At 44.1% G+C, this 20,199-nt stretch overlaps 1 protein-coding gene across 2 annotated transcripts; it reads left to right on the top strand.

The window, feature by feature from the left end:
* The first annotated feature begins 4,495 nt into the window (after window positions 1-4,495).
* Window positions 4,496-10,252, top strand: LOC119434514 (mpv17-like protein 2). Of its 2 annotated transcripts, XM_037701662.2 has the most exons (3): window positions 4,496-4,603; window positions 5,380-5,648; window positions 6,483-10,252. In XM_037701662.2, the coding sequence occupies exons 2-3, from the start codon at window positions 5,425-5,427 to the stop codon at window positions 6,829-6,831; spliced, it is 573 nt and encodes a 190-aa protein (XP_037557590.1). In that variant the 5' UTR covers window positions 4,496-4,603; window positions 5,380-5,424; the 3' UTR covers window positions 6,832-10,252. The 2 variants fall into 2 exon arrangements, with proteins under 2 accessions (XP_037557590.1, XP_049515469.1); XM_049659512.1 differs by lacking the exon at window positions 4,496-4,603 and having other exon boundaries at window positions 4,634-5,648.
* The last annotated feature ends 9,947 nt before the right edge of the window (window positions 10,253-20,199 follow it).

Genomic DNA, 20,199 nt, shown 5'->3' with positions numbered 1-20,199 from the left:
CACGAAAAGCACCGCGAGAAACAAATAAGCAAGCGAAGCATCATAGCACTTGATGCGTGCTCAGATAAAAAGAGTGATAAACGTCAGATTTTGCATAAAACTTCTTTTCACTGTCGTCTGTCATTGCTTGAGACCACCCGAACTGCCATTATATCGCCTTTACCATTTGCTATAGTTTTTCTTTCCGTCTTAGTTTCCGTAATTTGTTATTTTCTGTTCCTGTGCCTTGTAAAGTTTCATGCAGGCCACCTGACAAATGCCCTGCATTTGGCCTGTATAAAATAAATAAAATGATGCATGACTTTTTTCCCCTGCACTCCGTGAACCGCAAGAGCTATGTGCGCTACAGGCGTCAAGGCCATTTCACATGGTGCGATTTTGTCTGCGAATTCGCAGCTGCGGAAAATGGGCCGCCGGACCCTTCGTGCGTGCGTTTTTTCGATGTTCGGCGTGCTGAACTTCTCTGCGAAAAACGCAGATGCGGTGGTAGCCACTGTAGCGGTGGAAACAGACGACCAATAGTAAGCGGCTCGCTCATACCTCATCGCCAGTCAGAATGCTTAACGATTATGCGAAAACGCAGCTGCCGTAGATCTATGTGAAACGGGATTGCGAATTTCGCAGCTGCGAAAAACGCACTGCAAAATCGCACCATGTGAAACAGGCTTCAGGGCGTGCGCGGAGCAGATGACAAAACGGATAGGCAAGCAGGCGCCGCGAGACAGTCTCCGCGCCTTTGCTCCTTCGGTTTGTTGGGCCCGCCTCTCTGCTGCAGTTTTTCTTCATTCGTAGCGCCATCTGATGAACACGCTGTGAAGCAGGAACTGGCGTTTCAGAATGTGTCCCTTCCAGACGAGCGGAGTCGGCGCTCCTGTCTTATCTTACTCCGTGGTTTGTACTAATCTGGTAGCTATACCTACTTAACCAGCAATTGGCATTGTTGTATGCCTGATTTGTGTAGTTCAAATGAAAATGTTGTCAGCCTTGCTTTTTTAGCCACTTCTTGCTGCTGTCCATTTGATTGCGAATCATGTGATGTGCTCAGTGTATATATGCAGTCGACTTCCATTAATTTGACCTTGACAGGACCGATGAAAGTGATCGAATCACCTGGCAGGTTGAATTAAACAAGATTCAGAAGAAACATCAAAACACAGCGCTGATTCGCTTGGCAGTATTGGCCCAAATCTGACGCACTCCTGAATCCAAAGTGTGCCTGTTTTATATGTTTTGAAAGTATGAAGCTAACACAGAAATGGACATTACAGCTCCTAAACAAAGTAGAATGTGCACCCAATTTTTTAGCAAGCAAAATGAGCACAATGGTGGCCACCCTGTTTTCAGCTTTGTTGCAATGCGCCTGTGTTATGCGGTAAACTATGCAAAATTCGTGAACACAATTTTGGTTTTGTACTATATGATTGCACCGTCAAGGCAACTTTCGGCCCAATTTTAAAAAAAAATGGTGAGTGTTAGAATCGGGCAAATACCTTAATCGAACTTTGTGAGCTGCCGTTATTGCTTTAAAAATCTTCCTAGGGCAGGTTGAAAATAGGCGCTTTCGACGGCAGATAACGTGTTCAATGCGGTGTCTCTCCACCGAGGCAGACACTGCCACCGAAAGGGTCATTGGGGTCCCCATCTTAGTGATCAGGCGCGTGTGTGCAGACTAGCCAAGTTTAAGATAACTACTAGTTTGAGCCCATAGAAATGCATGGGCCCCGGCCGGGACTTTCATTCGGGATCAAAGTAACTGAAGTCTTCTGTATGTATTTTATTTTTTCGCAAGAAACTTTCAGTTTGCCGTTCAGTACGTGTTTGCCGTCTGGCTTTCTTAGTCTTTGTTCTTTGTGCTGCCCCCACCCATGAATAAAACATATTCTTGCAGCTGCAGTGATTAGTTAGTTCGGGTTATCTTGACAGGACTGAGGAGATTCCTGCAGCTTTTAACATACACTTTAGGTTACGGTTGTAGCATTTATATTCAAATGTGTCCTGTGAATGAGTTCTTATGAGTAATGGTTAATTTCATCTGATGCGAATCTTTTTCGTTTTCTCCTCCCAGGTGTGCAAGCAAGACGTCATTTGAGGAGTGCAGCACCAGTGTGGGGGCTGTGTTCAGAGTTGCTGCAATTAGGCAGAGCAACATGTTTTTCTTTTTTCATCCCACTGGCCTCGCCATTACTGTTCTCTTGATTGAACATTCATTCATGGTAACTTTCCCACAGCCTCCAGCCATCTCATATTAAGCATCATGACCCTAACAAATAATATGTTCACATACACAGAAGTTGAATCCTAAATTAAAGTACTTTGCTTCAGCTGCATATTGCATACGTAAAGGCAGTCAAAATAAGTTGCTCTTCGTGAAAGCAGTGACATGAGGCATCCTTTTGCGTGGGTAACTTGTACCATAGCATCCACTTCAGCTGCAATGGACTATCTTCAAAAATTTGCTTTCGATTTTTACATCTTGGACTACATCACACATTCGCATTGTACATATATACAACTTTTTTTTTTTTAATCATCTGACAGATGTTTGTTTAGTTTAACATGCAGTGAAATAAAATACATGGTGCCGAAATTCGTAGTGTAGTCACTTGATTGGTTTGCTTACAGCAGATATGTTCCTGAGGGTGTTAAGATGCAAGCATGCTGTGCAGCTAGTTGTGTTTTGGCAGCTTGCTAGAAATAAAGGTCTTTTGGTGGATTGTGCACTAAACCAGCCGAGGAATATAATTCAGTTCATGCTAATGATTCCATACTTGCAATATAATAGTGTGTGACAAGGTGACGTCCAGCACTATGCCTCACATTGGCTAACTTCGTACCGCTGTTATGACAACTAAATGTTGATTGTTCTGAAAGGCGTGCGTGTCTAATTAGTATATGACGTTTATGAAAACGGAGCGTGCTTGCACAAAACATGTTACCGATTACTACACTTATGTTTATCCACAGTTAAACTTTCTGCGAGTGACAGTAAGTCGTGCAGTAGGTCGTCGAGTGACACTTGTACAATGCTTTTAGTGGAAATAGTCATTGTGTAAACCGCAAAAGGGTAGTGCATGCCTTCGGTCAGTTCAGTCTGTCACAGAATCCGGCTAAGCAGAAAAAAAAAAAAAATCTGTCTCCAAGCAAGGCTTAAACTCCTTACTTTTTGTTGTGTTCTAACTTCGATGGAGCTGCACCATAACAGTTCCATTGAAGACATGGAACAGTAGGAGTACATTTGCACTAAGGCAATTGAAGTAGTTCTTGGCATGCTTTGCAGAGAAATTTAGTGTTGTGTTTGGTAAGTGCTTGTGTACACTGTTCACTTTGTTGTAAGGGCCGCGATGTCTGGTCTTTCGAGCAATAAAACAAAGCCTATTGCACTTTCAAAGGTGGAAATATTGTCCAAAGCGAGTGCTGGCAAGCTATCACGACTAAAGTAGCTGTCAAGTTTGGAATACCTAAGAGTACGCTGACAGATATAGAAGAGGAGGTGCGGATAACTGCTGCGTTGAACAATAGCAATTTTGCGCCGAAGTAGAAGGTGAGAATGGCTGCGCACAAGGACTTGGGAGACGTTCTTCTCGCATGGAGGCAAACAGCTTGGAGTGCCAATCTGCCTGTCAATTCCGTTGTCTTAAAGGCCAAGGAGGAGGAAGTTGCTCTCCAGTTGAACATAGTTTTCATGCAGTGATGGACGGCTCGACCATTTCCCCAAAAGGCATTGAATGGTACATGTGCATTCATGGGTAAATTTACACGTCAAACGCTTAATGCAAGGTTCCCACTGGAATGTGCCATTTGAATTTGTTATTCAATTTATACAGATATAATGCATGGGGTTAAATGTACTTGTGTTAGCCCCAGCATAAGATATGAACGTGTTTGTAAAGTTGTAGCAAGTATATATATATATATATATATTTTTTTTTATTTTTTGCAAGAAGGTTGCTCTTGCTTTTTTCGCTTTCTTTCATGACTGTGCTGGTTTTACGTAATGCTTGCACGAACTGTTTAGATGTTCAATCAAAACGTCTATTTCTTCACAGCATTCCAGTGCCGAGGAAGGAGAAATAATTTTCATTCACGTTATGAAATTGAACGACGCGCCAGTCCACCTCGCTTCTGGGGAAATACAGGCACAGTTCTGCGTTGGTGTTGGCCTTGTCGCGGTAGTACAAGACACGGGAAGTATGCGATTCTCATCAAATGTTTCCACTGCGCACTTTTGTATGACCTCTGAGATTGCCGCGTTCTGCATTAGAATGCCGCGCTTACAGATCTCAAAGGCCATGCCTAATCATGCTTCGTTTGACGCACGGCGATGTCGCCGCCGTTTGATTGTTGCTTGTCCAACAACTTGCCCGATTTTATGCGCATTCTTCTCCAGGATTTTGCTAAAACCTGTTTTCCTTTTTTTTTTTTTAAGTTATGGAACGAGCGTATATTTAGCGACTTGTAGTAATCCGGTCAAGCCACCCTGTGTGTGTACCGGTGGTCTCGCATTTTCATTCATTTTACCATGCCGCGTTTCTGAGCTCCTTTTCCAGCTTTAGGTTGGGACAGTACTTCTTTTGCAGACAGAACCAGATATTTTGCGTGTCTGGTAAGCTTTAAAGTCTGGCCTTCTAGTGCCGTTCATCTAAATCCTCGTTTTAGATATTTTCATCATTTCCTGTGAAGTGCGTTTTAATTGACCTTGCGCCGTGTAATGTTCTCGTGCTGCAAAGTTTAAACAGGGATATGAAGCTCATTACGGAGTTGTTTCGTTTGCCATGCCCTCTGAGAATTCAGATGTTTACACAGCTGTCACGTTTACGAAACTGAAGAAAACAATGTTCCGCATTTTAGCAAGCCAGTCGTGCAGTTTGTTCACTTGCGGTTGCTGTTTTACTTCAGGGAGTACAAATAAGCGTGCTTTAATTGCGGCAATTTCTCACGGGGATGGCGCTGCGAACTTACGAATAATTACAGCTCGTGACAAGCGGTGCGCCTTCTGTTAATTTTAGTTGTAGACCCAATGTTATGGTAGCCACCATACCAATGTACAGCACCACTGTTAGAGTGTACGCTCTACCACTGTAACGAAGTTTCCAGTTTACCGGGCATATAAACTTCGACAAACGCTAGTAGAAGGCAAAATCAGGCGCTGTTTGTTTATTTGTTTATTTATTTAGCGTACCTTACAGACTTTGGTTAGAGCGTAAGGGAGGCATACACAGAAGTAGGGATGCAGAAAAGCGTAAACTGTGCAACTATACAAATGAAGTACAACATAGCAAGAACAACAATAATAATAAAAACTATAATTTCGTCGATTTATGGACGTGCGTATGAAGGTATGCGTAGACCCATATAAAAAAAAGTTACTTTTTGTTGCAGCATTAGAATATAGTGCAAAAGGTGTGGTTTCGACCACTGCATCCAATGACACATGGAGCCGTGCACTTCTTCAGAAAATTCCGTCATGTGCTCTTCGGCCGCCACTTGGTGGCTACCAACGCCACGATATCAACAGTCATGGGCATTATCGGTGACCTCGTCCAGCAGCACTACGAAGTTATGTCCGGCCACCAGGTTGCCATCAATTCAGTGCGGACATCGCATATGGCAGCAGCTGGTCTGACTACCGGCATGGTGTGTCACTATTGGTGAGAACTGACTTGCCCCAAACTTCTCTGTTTTGTCAGCGTATTGAATGAATTGGAGTAAAGTTCTACCAGGGTCGAATGGAAGGTGATAAGATGCTTCTTTTTTTTTTTTTTTTTTCTTTTGCGTACAACTTATGCCGAGTGTTCGTGTCAACAGTTGTAACAAGATGTTGGTATTTATTCTGTGTTCCTCCAAGTCGCTAGCCTTGCAGATGCCTTAAATCAGCTCTTGCATTGTTTAGTGTACACCTTCACTTCATCCAGTATGATCATCCAATGTGTTTGTGTAGCGGGACATGCTCAGCACACTGCTTAATTTTGAAAGTGGAGTCAAGTGTTTGCAATATAAAAAAAGAATGATTCTGACAAAAAAAGTGACACACATGTCTCTGCAAAGAAAAAAAAAAAATAGGATAGTTATAAAAATGCAGTAGCGCACCCAGGATCACTGCCAGGGGGGGGGGGGGGGGGGGGGGGGGGTTGACAGTTTGCCGATACCATCTAAACAGCACTAATTTCGATTTCTTAACGGGAAATTGTAAAAAAAAATTCGCTTTTTGCGAGTGTGCAGACGATTGCGCGTCTTACATCTCAGTTGCAGTACTCAAATGCGTAAGGAAAGAAAAGGGGTTAAACAATAGGGGGGGTTAAGTCGGCCTCAGGGGGGGGTTACAACCCCCGAATCCCCCCCCGTCGGTGCGCCACTGTAAAAATGTATCAGCAGGTGGACACGGCATGCATTTAGCGTAGAATTTAGCGTAGCGTAGTCATTACAAACATAAACTCATGAGTACATCAGCGATGAGCTTTTTGCTTGTACTGCTTTGTCTGCAGGTATGTCTTACTCGACCGATGGATGCTGGGGCGATCTGTGCGCACTGTTTTGCTGAAGGTGCTCTATGACCAAGTCGTGTTTTCACCCATCAATCTGGTTGTTTACTTTGGCACGGTGGGTTTACTAGAGCGTTCCAGCTGTGCTGAACTGAGCCGTGAGCTCTGGTTTAAAGGTGGTACCATCTATAAGGTTGAATGGATAGTTTGGCCACCTGCACAGTTTCTCAACTTTTATGTGCTTCCTCTAAGGTATCGTGTCTTCTTTGACAACCTCATTTCCTTTGGTTTTGATGTATATTTACCATTTGTCAAGTATAAGGACCACAGGCCTCACACCAACCACAGCTGATTGTTTTTGTGTGTTGAACTAGTGTTATTGTTTGCAAAAACTAAATCAGTCACAACAGAAAATAAAGTTGCTATATCTACAGTAAGCTTAAGACATGTGAAGGAGCCTTGGAAAGTTCAGCTTAACAGATTTACACTGAATCTATGGGATACTAAGCAGAGATGCACACTGTCACAAGGAAGTAAATGCCAGCCTAGTGGCCAGGTGCCTTTTACTATTTTGCGATATGTTCATCTGAACTATTAAGCTTCACATAATTCATCTTTGGAGTCTAGTGTATCTTGAAGTGCTGTTGGTACACCAACTGTAATGCTGTTTACATGGATGCTTGCATGAAAAACATGAATGCCACATCTATTTCACAGTGCTTCAGTACAAGTGTGGTACTATATCATATTTTGCTTTCTCCTCCTCTTTTTAGTCAGATGCCTTTTTTGTACAGATGTGCAGCAAAACCAAAACGGAATTAAGATATGGATCAAAGTTGATGCTGAATGATTGAAATGTGTTGCAAGGCTGTGCAACAGGTTATAAGGGGCACCGTAGTAGGTGTCAGACATACCAGTTGCACAAGGTTTTTGAGGACACGGCTTCGAATTGCCATATACATTAAAGGGGTTGAGACATCAAATTTGTGGCTTGCGCGTGCTTTGTTTCAAACGTTTCTCATTGCTCCAGGAAGCATGATACATGCTCGAAGATTCATATATTCTCCGTAAATAATTTAATATCGCATTATTTATGTGAACGATTTTCGGTTTCGGTTTCTGAGCGCCGAGTTGGACAGTGACATCACTGTCCAGAATGCTTGGTGACGTGGGCTCACAAAACTGTGATGCACGCACTGCTGCATCGTCTGCTCTCGCACACACGTTCTGTACCAGCGCAGGCAAACAAAACTACGCCGACAGTTGTCGTGACTAACTGTGGCAGCTCCGATTCCGACTCTACGTCTGCGTCCGATGCGGCTCACTTCATTCTAGACTCGAGGCTCCCTAGGCTTGCCTGTGCTGTGGGTCACCGCTCATTGTACGTCACTCTAATGTTATGTGGTATGACGTCACTAAAACTTTCGTTACACTTCCGACAGAGTGACGTCGGTGTCAATCGCGCTAGCGATGGGTGTCGATCGCGAGAACGAGCATTTGGGCACTCTTTGAAAGCGAATTAAAATATATTTAAAATTTTTGCTGTGTCCAACACTTCGTGTTGAACGTCCTTGCATACAGAGGGAGCCTACAAAAGGCTTCTTATAGCCTGAAAATTTGGTGTCTCAACCCCTTTAATAACACATTCTATTTGTCTAGGCACTTTGCCTTCACCAACCCCTTTGTTACCTATTTAGCACATTTATATTATGGTATCGGCTTTCACTCTGACACAGGAAATGAAGCCATATGTTGCCTCAATCGCAAACAACGGTGATTGCCACTTTGTTGAATGTTGCCAAATCCTTTCTTTTTGGCTGAGAGAACAGTTTGTTTCCAATTATAATCTTAAACGAAGAGAAATAAGCACTGCCAGTGTTCAGGTGCCTTGAATGTGGTGTCCTAGGTCTGAACATAAACCTGTTACACTGCTATGTATGGCGGGCATTGCCAAGGAAGAGACTTGACAGCCACACAATGCTAAAAATCACTCCAAGGGCAACTAGTATTGTGGAAGCACTGCCAAACATCAACACGGACAGACATCTGATCCAAGCATGCAGCCATTATTGAAGTTGAATTCACTCAGTAGTTTAGGCTGAGGATGGTTTTGTTCAACTGTCTTGGAAAACAGCAGTATAAGAAACAATGTAAAATTTTTAACTAATATATTGATTCTTGTTTGGAATATTGTTGCTATTTGGGAAGTTGTCATTATGTCCTTAAATACTTTGTGTACCTGTTATTCTATCATATGGCAGTTCTTACAATACATCAAAACCCAAGCACTAATGTTGGACCCAGCAGCAACATATGCAAACAATGAGCCACTTCAGTTCCATGTTTGAACAGATTAAGATGAGCCATCTGGCTGGTTCACAATAATCCACCATCAGAAATGATTCATCAAAAAAATTCACCTATGATTATGATACTCCCCAACGTGAATTTTGAGTGCAGCTGTTTAGGTGTTTTGAATTCGCAATTTATTGTGGCAAGGAATTTGATTCTGAACAACAGGGCCCTCTCGGCGGTGGCGTTGAGCCTCTGCTCAAGCAGTTCATTTAGCAGCAGCGGCAGATGAAGCATTTCCACCGGTTGCGTCGCCCATTGTTCAGAAAGAGAGTGTGAACGTGTGGCGCGCATTCTCTAGCGGCAGCCGCACAGGCGAAGTAACGCATGCACAGTGGGTCCGAAGCCCACGCCTCACCCTTTTGCCATACTCTCCTCCTCCTCTGCTTTCCTCGTCGCTCTCGCTGTCTTTCATCTCTCGCTTCATTCCACATTCGCTCTTTCATCCTTCGCTGTGCTCATTTGCTCCGTTACGTTGAGGGATGCCGACACTAAACGCAGGAACGGATGCCTAAGAGCTTCGCTCCAAAGTAGATGCAAGTTTCAAAGTTCTGCTTGGGTGTCAGTAGACTTGCTTTGTTCAATGTGTCCTTTATAAAGTATTTGCTTTATTCCCTTTGAGTGGTGTTGACTTCACAAACTGTCATTTACAGTATACAGTCACATACAGGGCAGACCTGTTGCTAAATTCTGAATGTGAAAGTTTTGGAATTCACAGTCGGGGAAAAACTATTGTTAAGTTGTACTTCATCAATGTGCCTGTGTGCACCATGGTCCACTCTTAAAGGTAACATCCACTTCAAACTTGGTTGTCAATTTCAGCTGAGATGTGACGTGAAGGCATGCATGCTGTACTCATATTAACAGATGTCTGAGTGGTGCTTCATACGAGGCTCTCTTTTCTGATAAAGTTGAACATTTGTAACTGTTCACTTATTACTCTTTAGGTGTTTCCTTTGAGAGTGAACCATACTGTATGTGCATGAGTTCTCATATATGGCCTACTCATAACCGTGTGGCGCAAACAATTCGCTGTAAAGCAGTGACAGCATAATTTAACTTTTTAATAATCAAAATTAATACAAACAAGTTATGTTGAAGCAAGAACAAGAGTACTGGTAAAAGCAGTCTAGCCATAAATTTCACTGCAGCCTGAGGTTTATAGAAAGCTTGATTACAGTTTCTACAAAAGTGTGTGCATTACTGCAGCATGTCTAAAAGGCAAAATTTGTTTTTGATAGTCAAACACATTGACATTTGACAGTATATTTTCATTGATGCAGCTGGGTATCATAAGCCTTTTTTTTTCTTTTGAATCAGATATGTAAAGCCATAAACAACAATAGTGGTGACCAACATTTGGCATAAAATTATTGAACGTCTTAATTGCTGTAAGGCTTTATGCATTGCAGCAGTCTGTCTCATGACAGAATGATAGAGACTGTCAACTTGCCTGGTGATATGCAAGTGCTTGTGTTACATATTTTGTTAACATTGACATAGTAATGAAAATGTTGACAGCTGTGCAAGTAAAACCCCGCTGTTACGTTCCCGGGTGCTGCGTTTTCCCGGCTGTTACGTCGTTTTCGACCGGCCCCGGCACAGCACCCATAGAACCCAATGCATTGGTAACCCCGCTGTTACGTCGCAACTGTGGGACCGTTCCCGCATCATACGTTGCGAACTGCCACACCGCGCCGGCCCGAGCGGCCATTTTGACTTTTCATGTCGCTTGGCTTGGTTGCTTGACGATGGCATTGGCCGCCCAAAGTGCCGGGGGCGACACTTATTACGTATTTTCGGTTTCCGCCAGCAAAAGTATGGCCCTTGAGATCCGCATTTGCTATCTAAAGATGGTGTCTATGACGCGTTGCGGCCCTAAAATTGGTTTTGGCTCATAGATGTTCCGTATAAAGCCCAAGGGCGATAACGCCGTCGATGCTGTATATGCGAGTGAACGCGTGCGAGGGGAGCCGACGACCGCGTCTCGCGCGCGAAAGAAAGAAAAGCAGGGAGGAAGTGCGCCTTCTTCCGTTGCGCTCAAGACACCGGCGAGGGAGCGAGGGGGGAGGGATAGCGGGCAGCGTTGTGCTCTGGCATCGCACTGCGCGGCGGCGCGCGGGCCGTATCTTGAAAGCGATCTGCGTGGGGGCAGTGTCTACGCAGTGTAGGTGCGTCGGCGGCTCGTAGCTTTGTGCGTGCTGTGTGTTCTCGGCGCTCAGTTTGCGTTGAAGCGATAGACAACAGCACGAAGGTCACTTCGCTCGCTTCTGCAGCGGCGCTTAAATTCCTCACGCTAGCGTTTGACAGCGCGTGTCCGCGCTCATCGAGTGTGATGAGTTCATGTTTGCCTGTAGGCGCTGACACCATGCTTGTGAATTAGTTAATAAGCGAATGTTTACAAGTTTATACGGACGATAAAACTACTATTAAGCCCAGACCACACGTACGCTTGCAAACGCGCGCGAGCTCGCGTCCGCGCGCCCACGCATGCGCAGACGGTGCGACACGGCTCGTACGCGTCGAAACGCGGCGCGATCTCGGTGATCAGCTCCTCGCAGTTATCGCGCGCGTGAGCTGCCTCGCGTCGACGCGCCTGGCTACGCAGCGACGGCGCGGTACATTCAACTCTCAAGCAGATTTATACATGCAAGAAAGTGCTTTTTTCTTCACTTTTTGTGCGGATCTGACAGCTCCAAAAATATAACAATTACGTTTATAGATCGAAGCATTTTGAAGTACTGTCAACAACGAAATACGAAGTGGCGTCTGCCAAGGGGTCAACGAGTGAGGCCAGTGAGCGCGCGCTGTCGCGCGTATTTGTGGATACAAACCGCCATTCCTCGCTAGGCGCGGCAGGCGCAAGGCGCGTAGACGCGAGCTTATGCGCTTCCGAAAGCGTGCGTGTGGTCTAGGCTTTACTTTGTATAGCTGTCTACTAATTTACTATCGCAATCGATACTTCGGCTGTCGGGCGAAACTACGACTTTTTTTCACACGTAAGAATTAAAATGATATTGTGTGCAGTTCAACACTACTCCCATTTCTAAAGTTTTCCTGTTTCCCGCTCTTGCGTTTCCCGGCTCTTGCGTTTCCCGGCTCGTACGTTTTCTTTTTTTTTACGGTCCCGTGAAAAACGTAACAGCGGGATTCTACTGTGTAGATAGGAGCACATGTTGCTGTCATGTGTAATCTACTTTAAGTGCCTTACAGTGAGAGCTGTGTAAATAGTGCTGAAACTTGTCTCACACAGAGGCCTGCAAACCAGCATGGTATCTTACTCTGTCCTATGTATACAAATATGTAAATATTTGTATGATTCTGTAGGTGTATTTTTACTGTTGCTGTTTGTTAAATTTTATCTTCTGTTAAGTATTTCGGATGCACTATTGTGAAGCTTTATGACATCAGTGTACATTTTCCTTTTTTGTTGGATATTTATGTGAATGATCATGTAACCAATAACACAAGGGACTGCTGCAAGTGCCGTTACCGATGTTTAACATTATCAATATGTGTCACCATTTCTGCACTCCCAGACTAATTGATTTTAGGAGCAATATATCTAACTTTAAGCTGTGATGCTTTTAACATGCATGACACCTACAAAATTCAGCTGTGGGAGGGGCCCACCCAGGATGTCGTTGAGGCATGCTGGGATGTAGTGGTAACGAAACGTGATATAACGGCAACATAATGGAGTAAATCTAACAGTTGGTCGCCCATGCTTTATTTCAGTATTCTACTGCTACAACAGAACTTAAAATGCAAGACCCGAGGTTATATCGGTTGCAGCAATGCAAGTGTTTGTTTGCTCGCAGCTCAGGCACGTATTCTGGTAGCAAAAATGTGAAATACTTGGTAAGAGCAACTTGAAACGGCAAATTTTGGATGTGCATGCGCGTTTAGGCCATTAGCTTGGGGGCACTACTTGAGCGACTTGTGTAATATTTCGTTGCAGTAAGTAGCCATGATCACTTTGCATTCCCAGGTGGTCTCCTTCCCACGAAACAAACTTGTTGTGCGACTGCTGTATCCTCAGTTCACAGCAACACATTGTGATGTCTGAAGCTACTCTCTTTTCCTAGAAGAAGGTGTGAGCATATGGTAGAAGTCAAAGACGAAAGATGGCCTTTGTCAAGACAGTGCAGTGTTGCTAACCGAGTACGTTACCGTGCTAACCGAAGCGGCGCTTCTACTGCTTAGCCGTACCAGCGCCGCTTCGTCCGGAGTTGGCAGCTAAAGTTGCGATTTCGTGCCAGTCGACATGGCGGGAACTTTTTTCATGACCGCTATCTGCGGCATCGCACGCTCGGTTCATGGCGGAAATAGCGTGCGGCGTTGTGGCTCGGTTGTTGCTAAGGTTGCCACCTGGCCGGTTTTGCGCCGGTACAGCCGGTTTTTCTTCAAGGTGCCGGATGGCGGTTCGACCCTCGCAAAGGCATGTCATTTGCCGGTTTCATGGTTTTCCCTCAGTTGACACAGAAGATGAATCGTACCATTCGTAAAATTTAACCATAAAATTGTTGCCTTTAAAGAAACCATATATTGTCATTTTACTCCTCAGTATTCCTTGGTTGTCCTTCATAGGCCAATATGTTGCTTACGAATAAATTTTTGGCAAGAATAGCGGGGAGATTTCAAAAGTATACCAAGCCTTTCGTGAATGCTACGAATAAAAGTCTAGTCGTGCTAATTTTGTACTAAGCATATCGCCGCGCTATTTAGTTATCATTTTTTTTAATTTGCATGCATTACTTTTCACAAACATAAAACACCTCACTCCCCACCCCTACCGCTTCTCCCTTTTCTCCGTGCCAAAGGTAGTATCCCTAGTTATAGCCGTTATACAATTTCGATTATTGCCAGTGATTGGCGGTATCGCCACATGATTCCTGCACCGGTCATCGTGCAGGTCCCCGAAAATCGGGCACCTGAAAAATTAGTCTGGCTGTATTTGATATTTTTGCTACCATAATATTTTGAGGCACGCGCAAACAAAATTTTGCTTTGCTGCAACTGATACCGTGCTGGATCATTTTCTATTTCGTTAGCAGGAGAATATTCCATTGAAATAAAGCGTAACCAAAATTTTTTCGTTATATCCGATAATTTGTTGTATTCGTGTTACTTCTAGCGAGGTTCGACTATAGAGCAAAAGCGTTCGATTTGAGGGCAGATACGCTAGCTGCAACAAAATTCATCGGATTCAGTGCTTGGAAAACTTTTACCAATGCTGTTTGCCGTAGGTGCAAGACAACTAGCCATTATAGGAAATAAGAAATCCTGGTTCTATAGTGCTTTGTAGGCTTCCGTCTTGTTCAGCAGCTTGTAAAGTAATGAACATTTGCAAACGCTTTGAAAAAGAAATCAAGAATGTGAAAATTTGCGTAAACCATGAACATGGCATTTAAGACATTGTGAACTGACATTATCCTCTGTGCCTACACATGTGCCTGCTGTACAGTTATTTGTTACATAAAATATTTTTAAACAGAAAAAGTGGAAGTTCTGCTGTGTACTTCTTTGAGAGATGCGCATTTTTCCAGGAGGAAATTGTCCTTGCAGGCCCAGACCGAAAAAGAAACCATCACCGAATCTTTTGAAAAAAAAAAAAAAAAATTGGTCTAGTTGACGTTGCGGGAATGAGGCTTCGCCAAGGTATTTTTCTAAAAGAAAAATAGTGATGACGTAAGTGCTCATTGAAGTTTACGCAAAGGAGCAAATGTAGGTTGAAAGTAAACATTTTAAAATCAAGTGTAAAACTAGTTACAATAACAAGTGTTAGAATATTTCACTGACATTGTTCTTTCATGCGACATCATAAGCGAAAACACGCAAGAATTCTGCGTGTTTAGATGGCTCAACAAAGCGAACATTAGTGCGTTTTCTCACATTTTTTGCATAACATTATTTCAGCCAGAATAATTTTTTTACTGCTTTTGCCTGTTGCTATATAGTCTGCAAAAGAAAAAAACATATTAAAATAAACTATTTTTTAAGAAAATTACTTCCAATTGTTGGGCAAAAAAATGACTTTTTGATGTGATTCAGATCTAAATTAAGCGTTAAGGCCCTCCGGATAAAAATATGTCAGATAATTCATTATACGCGCCAACCTCTTAGCTTGTGACAAATGTTTATTCGAGTTAATTTTGTTTGAGAAAAAAAATTTTTGAAGCCCGGAACCGATTTCGCCGGTAGGCACTGCCGAATTGTCTTCAGTGCAGAACACGTGCGGGCTACCACTGAATCCTTAGCGTGCTTGCAAACTCTGGATGCCTGATATGTGGGCGCGTGCTGTTTTATGCGCGGTAATAAATGACAGTAAGTTAGCCGTTTACGCTGTTAAGGCCTCCGCAACTATATTTTACGATGATACATTTGTTTGATTAAATTAAACCATCACTGCTTCGAGGCCGTCGTATTATCAGACGCGAGATATTGTGCACGTCGCTAAATCATTTTATGAGTATCGCCGATCAGCAGTTACCAGTTATGCAAGAGTCTGAATCATCAACACTTAGCGCCAACCGTGGCGTTTATGTGAAGAAATTTCCGTTTTGCAGAATATATAATCCGCTGCGACCGTCCGTGGGCCGGGGTCAAGCGCCGTTTTTGTTCTGGTGTGAAACAACAGAGAATAAATTACCGTGCGATTCTTCTGCCTCCGCGTCCGTTAGAATGAGGCAAAGTTAGCCACTAACTGCTGCTGCGAAACTGTCACGTCGAGGTTCGCCTGCCTGCCGGCCGTCCCGAACCCCAAAAATTACAGTGAACAGACGAAAGTACCGTATACGACGTATTTATACTGACATCAAGCGACACAGCAGAGGTTCGCGTGGCAAAGAGCCAGAGTGCATATGCGTGCCAGACAAAAAGAAAAAAAAAATGTCGCAGTTTCGCCCGTTAGGTGAGCATGCTAGTACTTTTATCGGCCGTGTAAACTTGCAAACATAGGCATATTAACTAAATTAACAAGTATGGTGCCACGCGCGTGCAAGCAAACATGATCGCATCGCACTCGATGACCACGGAAACTCGCTGTCAAAACGCTGGAGTGAGTAGCGCGGCCGCAGCAGCGAGCGAAGTGACCTTCGGTCGGCTGCCGCTCGCATCAACGCGAACTAACGCGAAGACACAGCGCAAGGCGGACTTTCAAGATACAGCCGCCGGGTGGTCGCGCGCGGCGTGGACCATATATATATATATATATATATATATATATATATATATATATATATATATATATATATTTATTTATTTAATTTAATGGGGCTGAAACCTTAACGGTGTTCATGCAACAAATGTCTGAAAACGCGCAATCCTATTTGATTTTTTACTGAGCCAATAAAACGCAAAAAAGTCTTACGCGTGTTCACTTACGACGCCATTAAAAAAACAATGCCAGTGGATTATTCTGAAATAAGATTCGATAGTGCACCTAGTTTTACACTTCATTTAAAAAAAATTACATACAACGAACTTTTGCTTCTTTGCGGAAACTTAAAGAGCGCTCACTTACCCCAAATTTTTTTTTCGAGAAAAATATCTGGAAGAACCTCATGCACGCGATCGCCGACTAGCCCAATTTTTTTTTTTTTTTTTTTTTTTTTTTTTTTTTTTTCATAGGAATTGACGATGGTCGTTTTGGAAGTCTGGGATGTTTCGCGTGGTATGGCCCTATATTGTGAGGCTGCCGAGCGCTCCGCCTACGTTCTGCTTTACTCGTAGTTAGTTTGTATGATGGGCAAATTGAAAACGCTTTTTTTTTTCAAGAAGGTCGATTTTTGTTTTTGTCTATGTCCAATTCATTGGAGAATATTTTGCAGCTAGAATTATATTTCTACGGTCTCTCTTAGAAAATATATATATAAAAGCTTGTAATCATACCCAGTGTCTGTGAAACCTAAACTGAAGGTACTTGTTTCATGTCTATCATAAGAACGCTCGAATTGCATGTGTAGTATTTTCTTCTTTTGTCTAACGCTGGGGGAGGGGGGGGGGAGGACCAAGTGCTCGAAGGAACAATTAAATGCTTCAGGTAGTGCATTGAACCTTGGTAATTAATATGGAGGGTGGCTTCGGTATTCTGGAGTCAAGCTCTGCACTGGAAGGAAGCAATCGCAGATCTTGGAATTGGCAAATGGCAACCAAAGACGCCTATGTGAGCCTTCGGGCTCTCAAGTTTTCTGTATCTGACGCACTCTTTCATTTCAGCAATGGCAAGAGAAACGCATTTGATTCGCTGACACCAGTTAGAATAGAAGCTGTCCTTTACACGATAAAAACTTGTCTCGTGATTCACCGGCCATTAAGACCTTGTCGTTGAGACGACGTCGTTTGAGACGTGTCTGCGGGACTCAGAATAAATTCTATAGTTCGCACATCCCATTCTCACCCCCAACTCGCTCTGGAAGACATTGGCTACGTTTGCGTGAACCCGGAGCGGGCGGGTCGAATCGGCAATCGGGCTGACCGAGGTCCGACGCGACTGCGTTTACACGCGAGCTCGCTTAACTGACGGGTCATAGGCCCCGGCGTTCGAACTGGGCTTCCGGTTCTCGCAGCTGTCTCTGCAGCAGCTCTATTTAATGGCTCTAATTGTTACGATGAGGTCGCACTGCACAGCTTTGCCTTGTCCTGATACGAATCCCGCTGCCAGCGCATAAAGCGATGGTGTCTCAGTGGTCCCGCGTAATCTCGGCGCTGGCTTGGCCGACTCGTCCGCATTGCGCTGCAAACAGGTCAGGCTGGGTCAACCTATTACCCTATGCAGTCGGGTTGACTCAGACCGACTCGACGCTCGTTCACCCCGAGCGGCTAGCGTTTACATGAACTCGACAGCTTGGCTGATTCCAGCTCGACCCGCTTCTCAGATTCATGGTTGTCTTTCATCGATGTCAACTAGAGGCTGCAGAATCGCCTTCCAGCTTTTTGTTATTTCATCATTATGTTCCCAGGATTCTTCAAATCTCGTTAGTTTTGTGTGATTGCACAGTTTGATGTCCCTCCTATATATATATATATATATATATATATATATATATATATTGTGACTGCCAAAAATGTTTTCGTAATGGTGAGCTAGATTTATAAGTGCTGACGTGAGAACCGCATTTGCTATCGATGTCTTAAGTAAAAAGAAATATAAAAAAAATACATGGTATATAGCACTTCTATTTGCCTAGAAATGTACTTAAATGTAGACTAATAAAGTTTTGTAAAGCATGTAGACTAAGAAATATATAGACTAATATATAGACTAGATGTACACTAAGAAATTTGTTGCATTTGAGAGAGAAAGTTAAATTCTAGTGACTGTTGGAAGCAAAATTCTAATTTAGGGCCCTAATGTTTTACAAAAAATTGCCGAAAATTGGTAATTTTGAAAAAAGTACGAAGTTTACAAATCTGTAACTGCATGAAAGACAAATATCGATGTTCTGTAAACTACATCCCTTAGAACATCCAAAGCGGACAAATTTGATACTTTAATTTATATCTTACGTGAATTTGTTACAATGTTCACAAGGGTTTTGTAGAAAATCCTACTCACATATTAGTGGCGCACTTAAGAGCCATGTATAATACATCATTGTTGTTTGCTTTAGATGTATTATTAGGTGCAATTTGCAGAACTGTGATATCATTTTACATTGCTGAGTTAGAGTTGTAAATTCGATAGTCTCGTTTTCTAAAATTTGCGATGTGCAATTTTTATTTAAAAAAATTGACAGCCTAAATAAAAAATCCGCTTCGAACAGTCACTAGAATATAACCTTTTCTTTTAAATGCAACACACCTCATCAAATTTGGTGTAGTGGTCGCCGAGAAAAATGATTTCTCCTTTCCCATGTATTTAATAGGAGCCCACCAGCTAAAGCTTTTTCGCCGCGGCCTGCATCTCGCTCTCTCTTTCTCTTTTAATTTATTGTGAGCGCATTCATTTGAACTCGTGGGTACGGCTACGCGACTTGGCGCGCGGTGGAGCACATCGGCCTTTATGCGTCACCATAGCACATACGTGCGATCCTCGGCGGCGTGAACTTCACGTATAGTATAAGTATCGTCATGTCGCTGACGTCTGGGTCTCGGACACGGTCAAGAGTCCAACCGACACTGCCGATGTAGGTGGTGCGGTATCGCACAGTGGTGGCAGTTTCTGCTTCCTTGGCGTGGGGGCCCGATCGCGGCGGCTGGATCGTTGCTGTTGGGTCGCGCGTCGTCGACGTCGATGCGACCCCGGCCAGCGCCGCCAACGGGGTGGGGCGTCACTCGGAACTCCGGAGCTCGCCCGTGGAGAGCCGCCGCTCTATTCCCTCGAGCGCCGACATCCGTTCGTTGTTCTCCTGCGCCTCGCGCATTTTCTTCTGGATGTAGTTCGGGATGCCCACCACCAGGAAGATGATGAAGAAGCAGCCGAGCCAGATGCCCACCACCTGCATGATCACGGCCGGCCAAAAACTTCTGCGTACGAACGCTCAAGAGCTAGACATGTAGGCCGTGAGTATGCGAGACTGCGACATTAAGTTGCTTCTCAATGCCCTTGGCGAATAAGCTCAGATCTCGCACAGCGCATCTTGGCCTGGATTATTAGAGAGCCGGCCTATAGCTGCAGGGGATACTCGTGCCTTGAGTACGCAAAAACCGAAACTCTCCTAGGGCCGGGTTGTAACCCATGTCGTTTTTGCCCGTAATAAACGAAACTATAACGGCGTACCACGTGGCAACATCGGAGGCTACCATACGTGGAGTAAGGATACATCTGACGCCACGGAGGAAGGATAAAAAACTAGGAAACTAGGATGGAGCCCGACGTTAGGTGACTATAGATAGCCTGTGCAAGCTGTGTCTGACGCCGCCCATCCTCCTGGGGGCCTATCTGCACGTTACTAACTCTTAAGAAGCAGGCCCTCCATGCTTTCCCAACCTTTCAATACATGGTTCGAGGTAACACTCTTTATGATCGACTCTCGCCACACACTCTCCGTGCTCCTCTCTCCCGTACTCACCTGATGTGTGGCTCAGACGGGCGACATGTGTTCGTCTATACACTGTCGTCTTTAGCGCCTCGTTTGCGCGTCATACACATAACGTAATGCAATACCAACCAGCCCATCAATCTGTTCTTCGAAGCTCCTGTACTCACCGCGCGCTCGACGGCTAGAAATTACCGCTTGCATATCACGCGGTGAGGGTCTATTCCCACGAGCCTTTCCTTTGTATCTTTTTTATTGCTAGGCTTCGAGATTCTCACGTGACGCTCCCTCCTAGTATTTATTTCCTCCACGACAGAACAGACGCCGCCTCTACTTTCTTCCGAGGCCCACCTGCGCGTTGAATCTTGGGGACCATACACGGTTGC

The sequence above is a fragment of the Dermacentor silvarum genome, unplaced genomic scaffold, assembly GCF_013339745.2.
Source record: "Dermacentor silvarum isolate Dsil-2018 unplaced genomic scaffold, BIME_Dsil_1.4 Seq11546, whole genome shotgun sequence".
In the NCBI taxonomy this organism is placed as follows: domain Eukaryota; kingdom Metazoa; phylum Arthropoda; class Arachnida; order Ixodida; family Ixodidae; genus Dermacentor; species Dermacentor silvarum.
Note: the sequence above shows the minus strand (reverse complement) of the source record. Positions and strands in the feature narration are given on the sequence as shown.

What these genes read in the sequence shown, in the direction of transcription:
- LOC119434514 (XM_037701662.2), top strand. Translation starts at nt 5,425, where the DNA reads ATGACACATGGAGCCGTGCACTTCTTCAGAAAATTCCGTCATGTGCTC. An exon ending in GGCATGGTGTGTCACTATTG is followed by an intron (nt 5,649 to 6,482) that starts GTGAGAACTGAC and finishes CTTTGTCTGCAG; the next exon opens with GTATGTCTTACTCGACCGAT.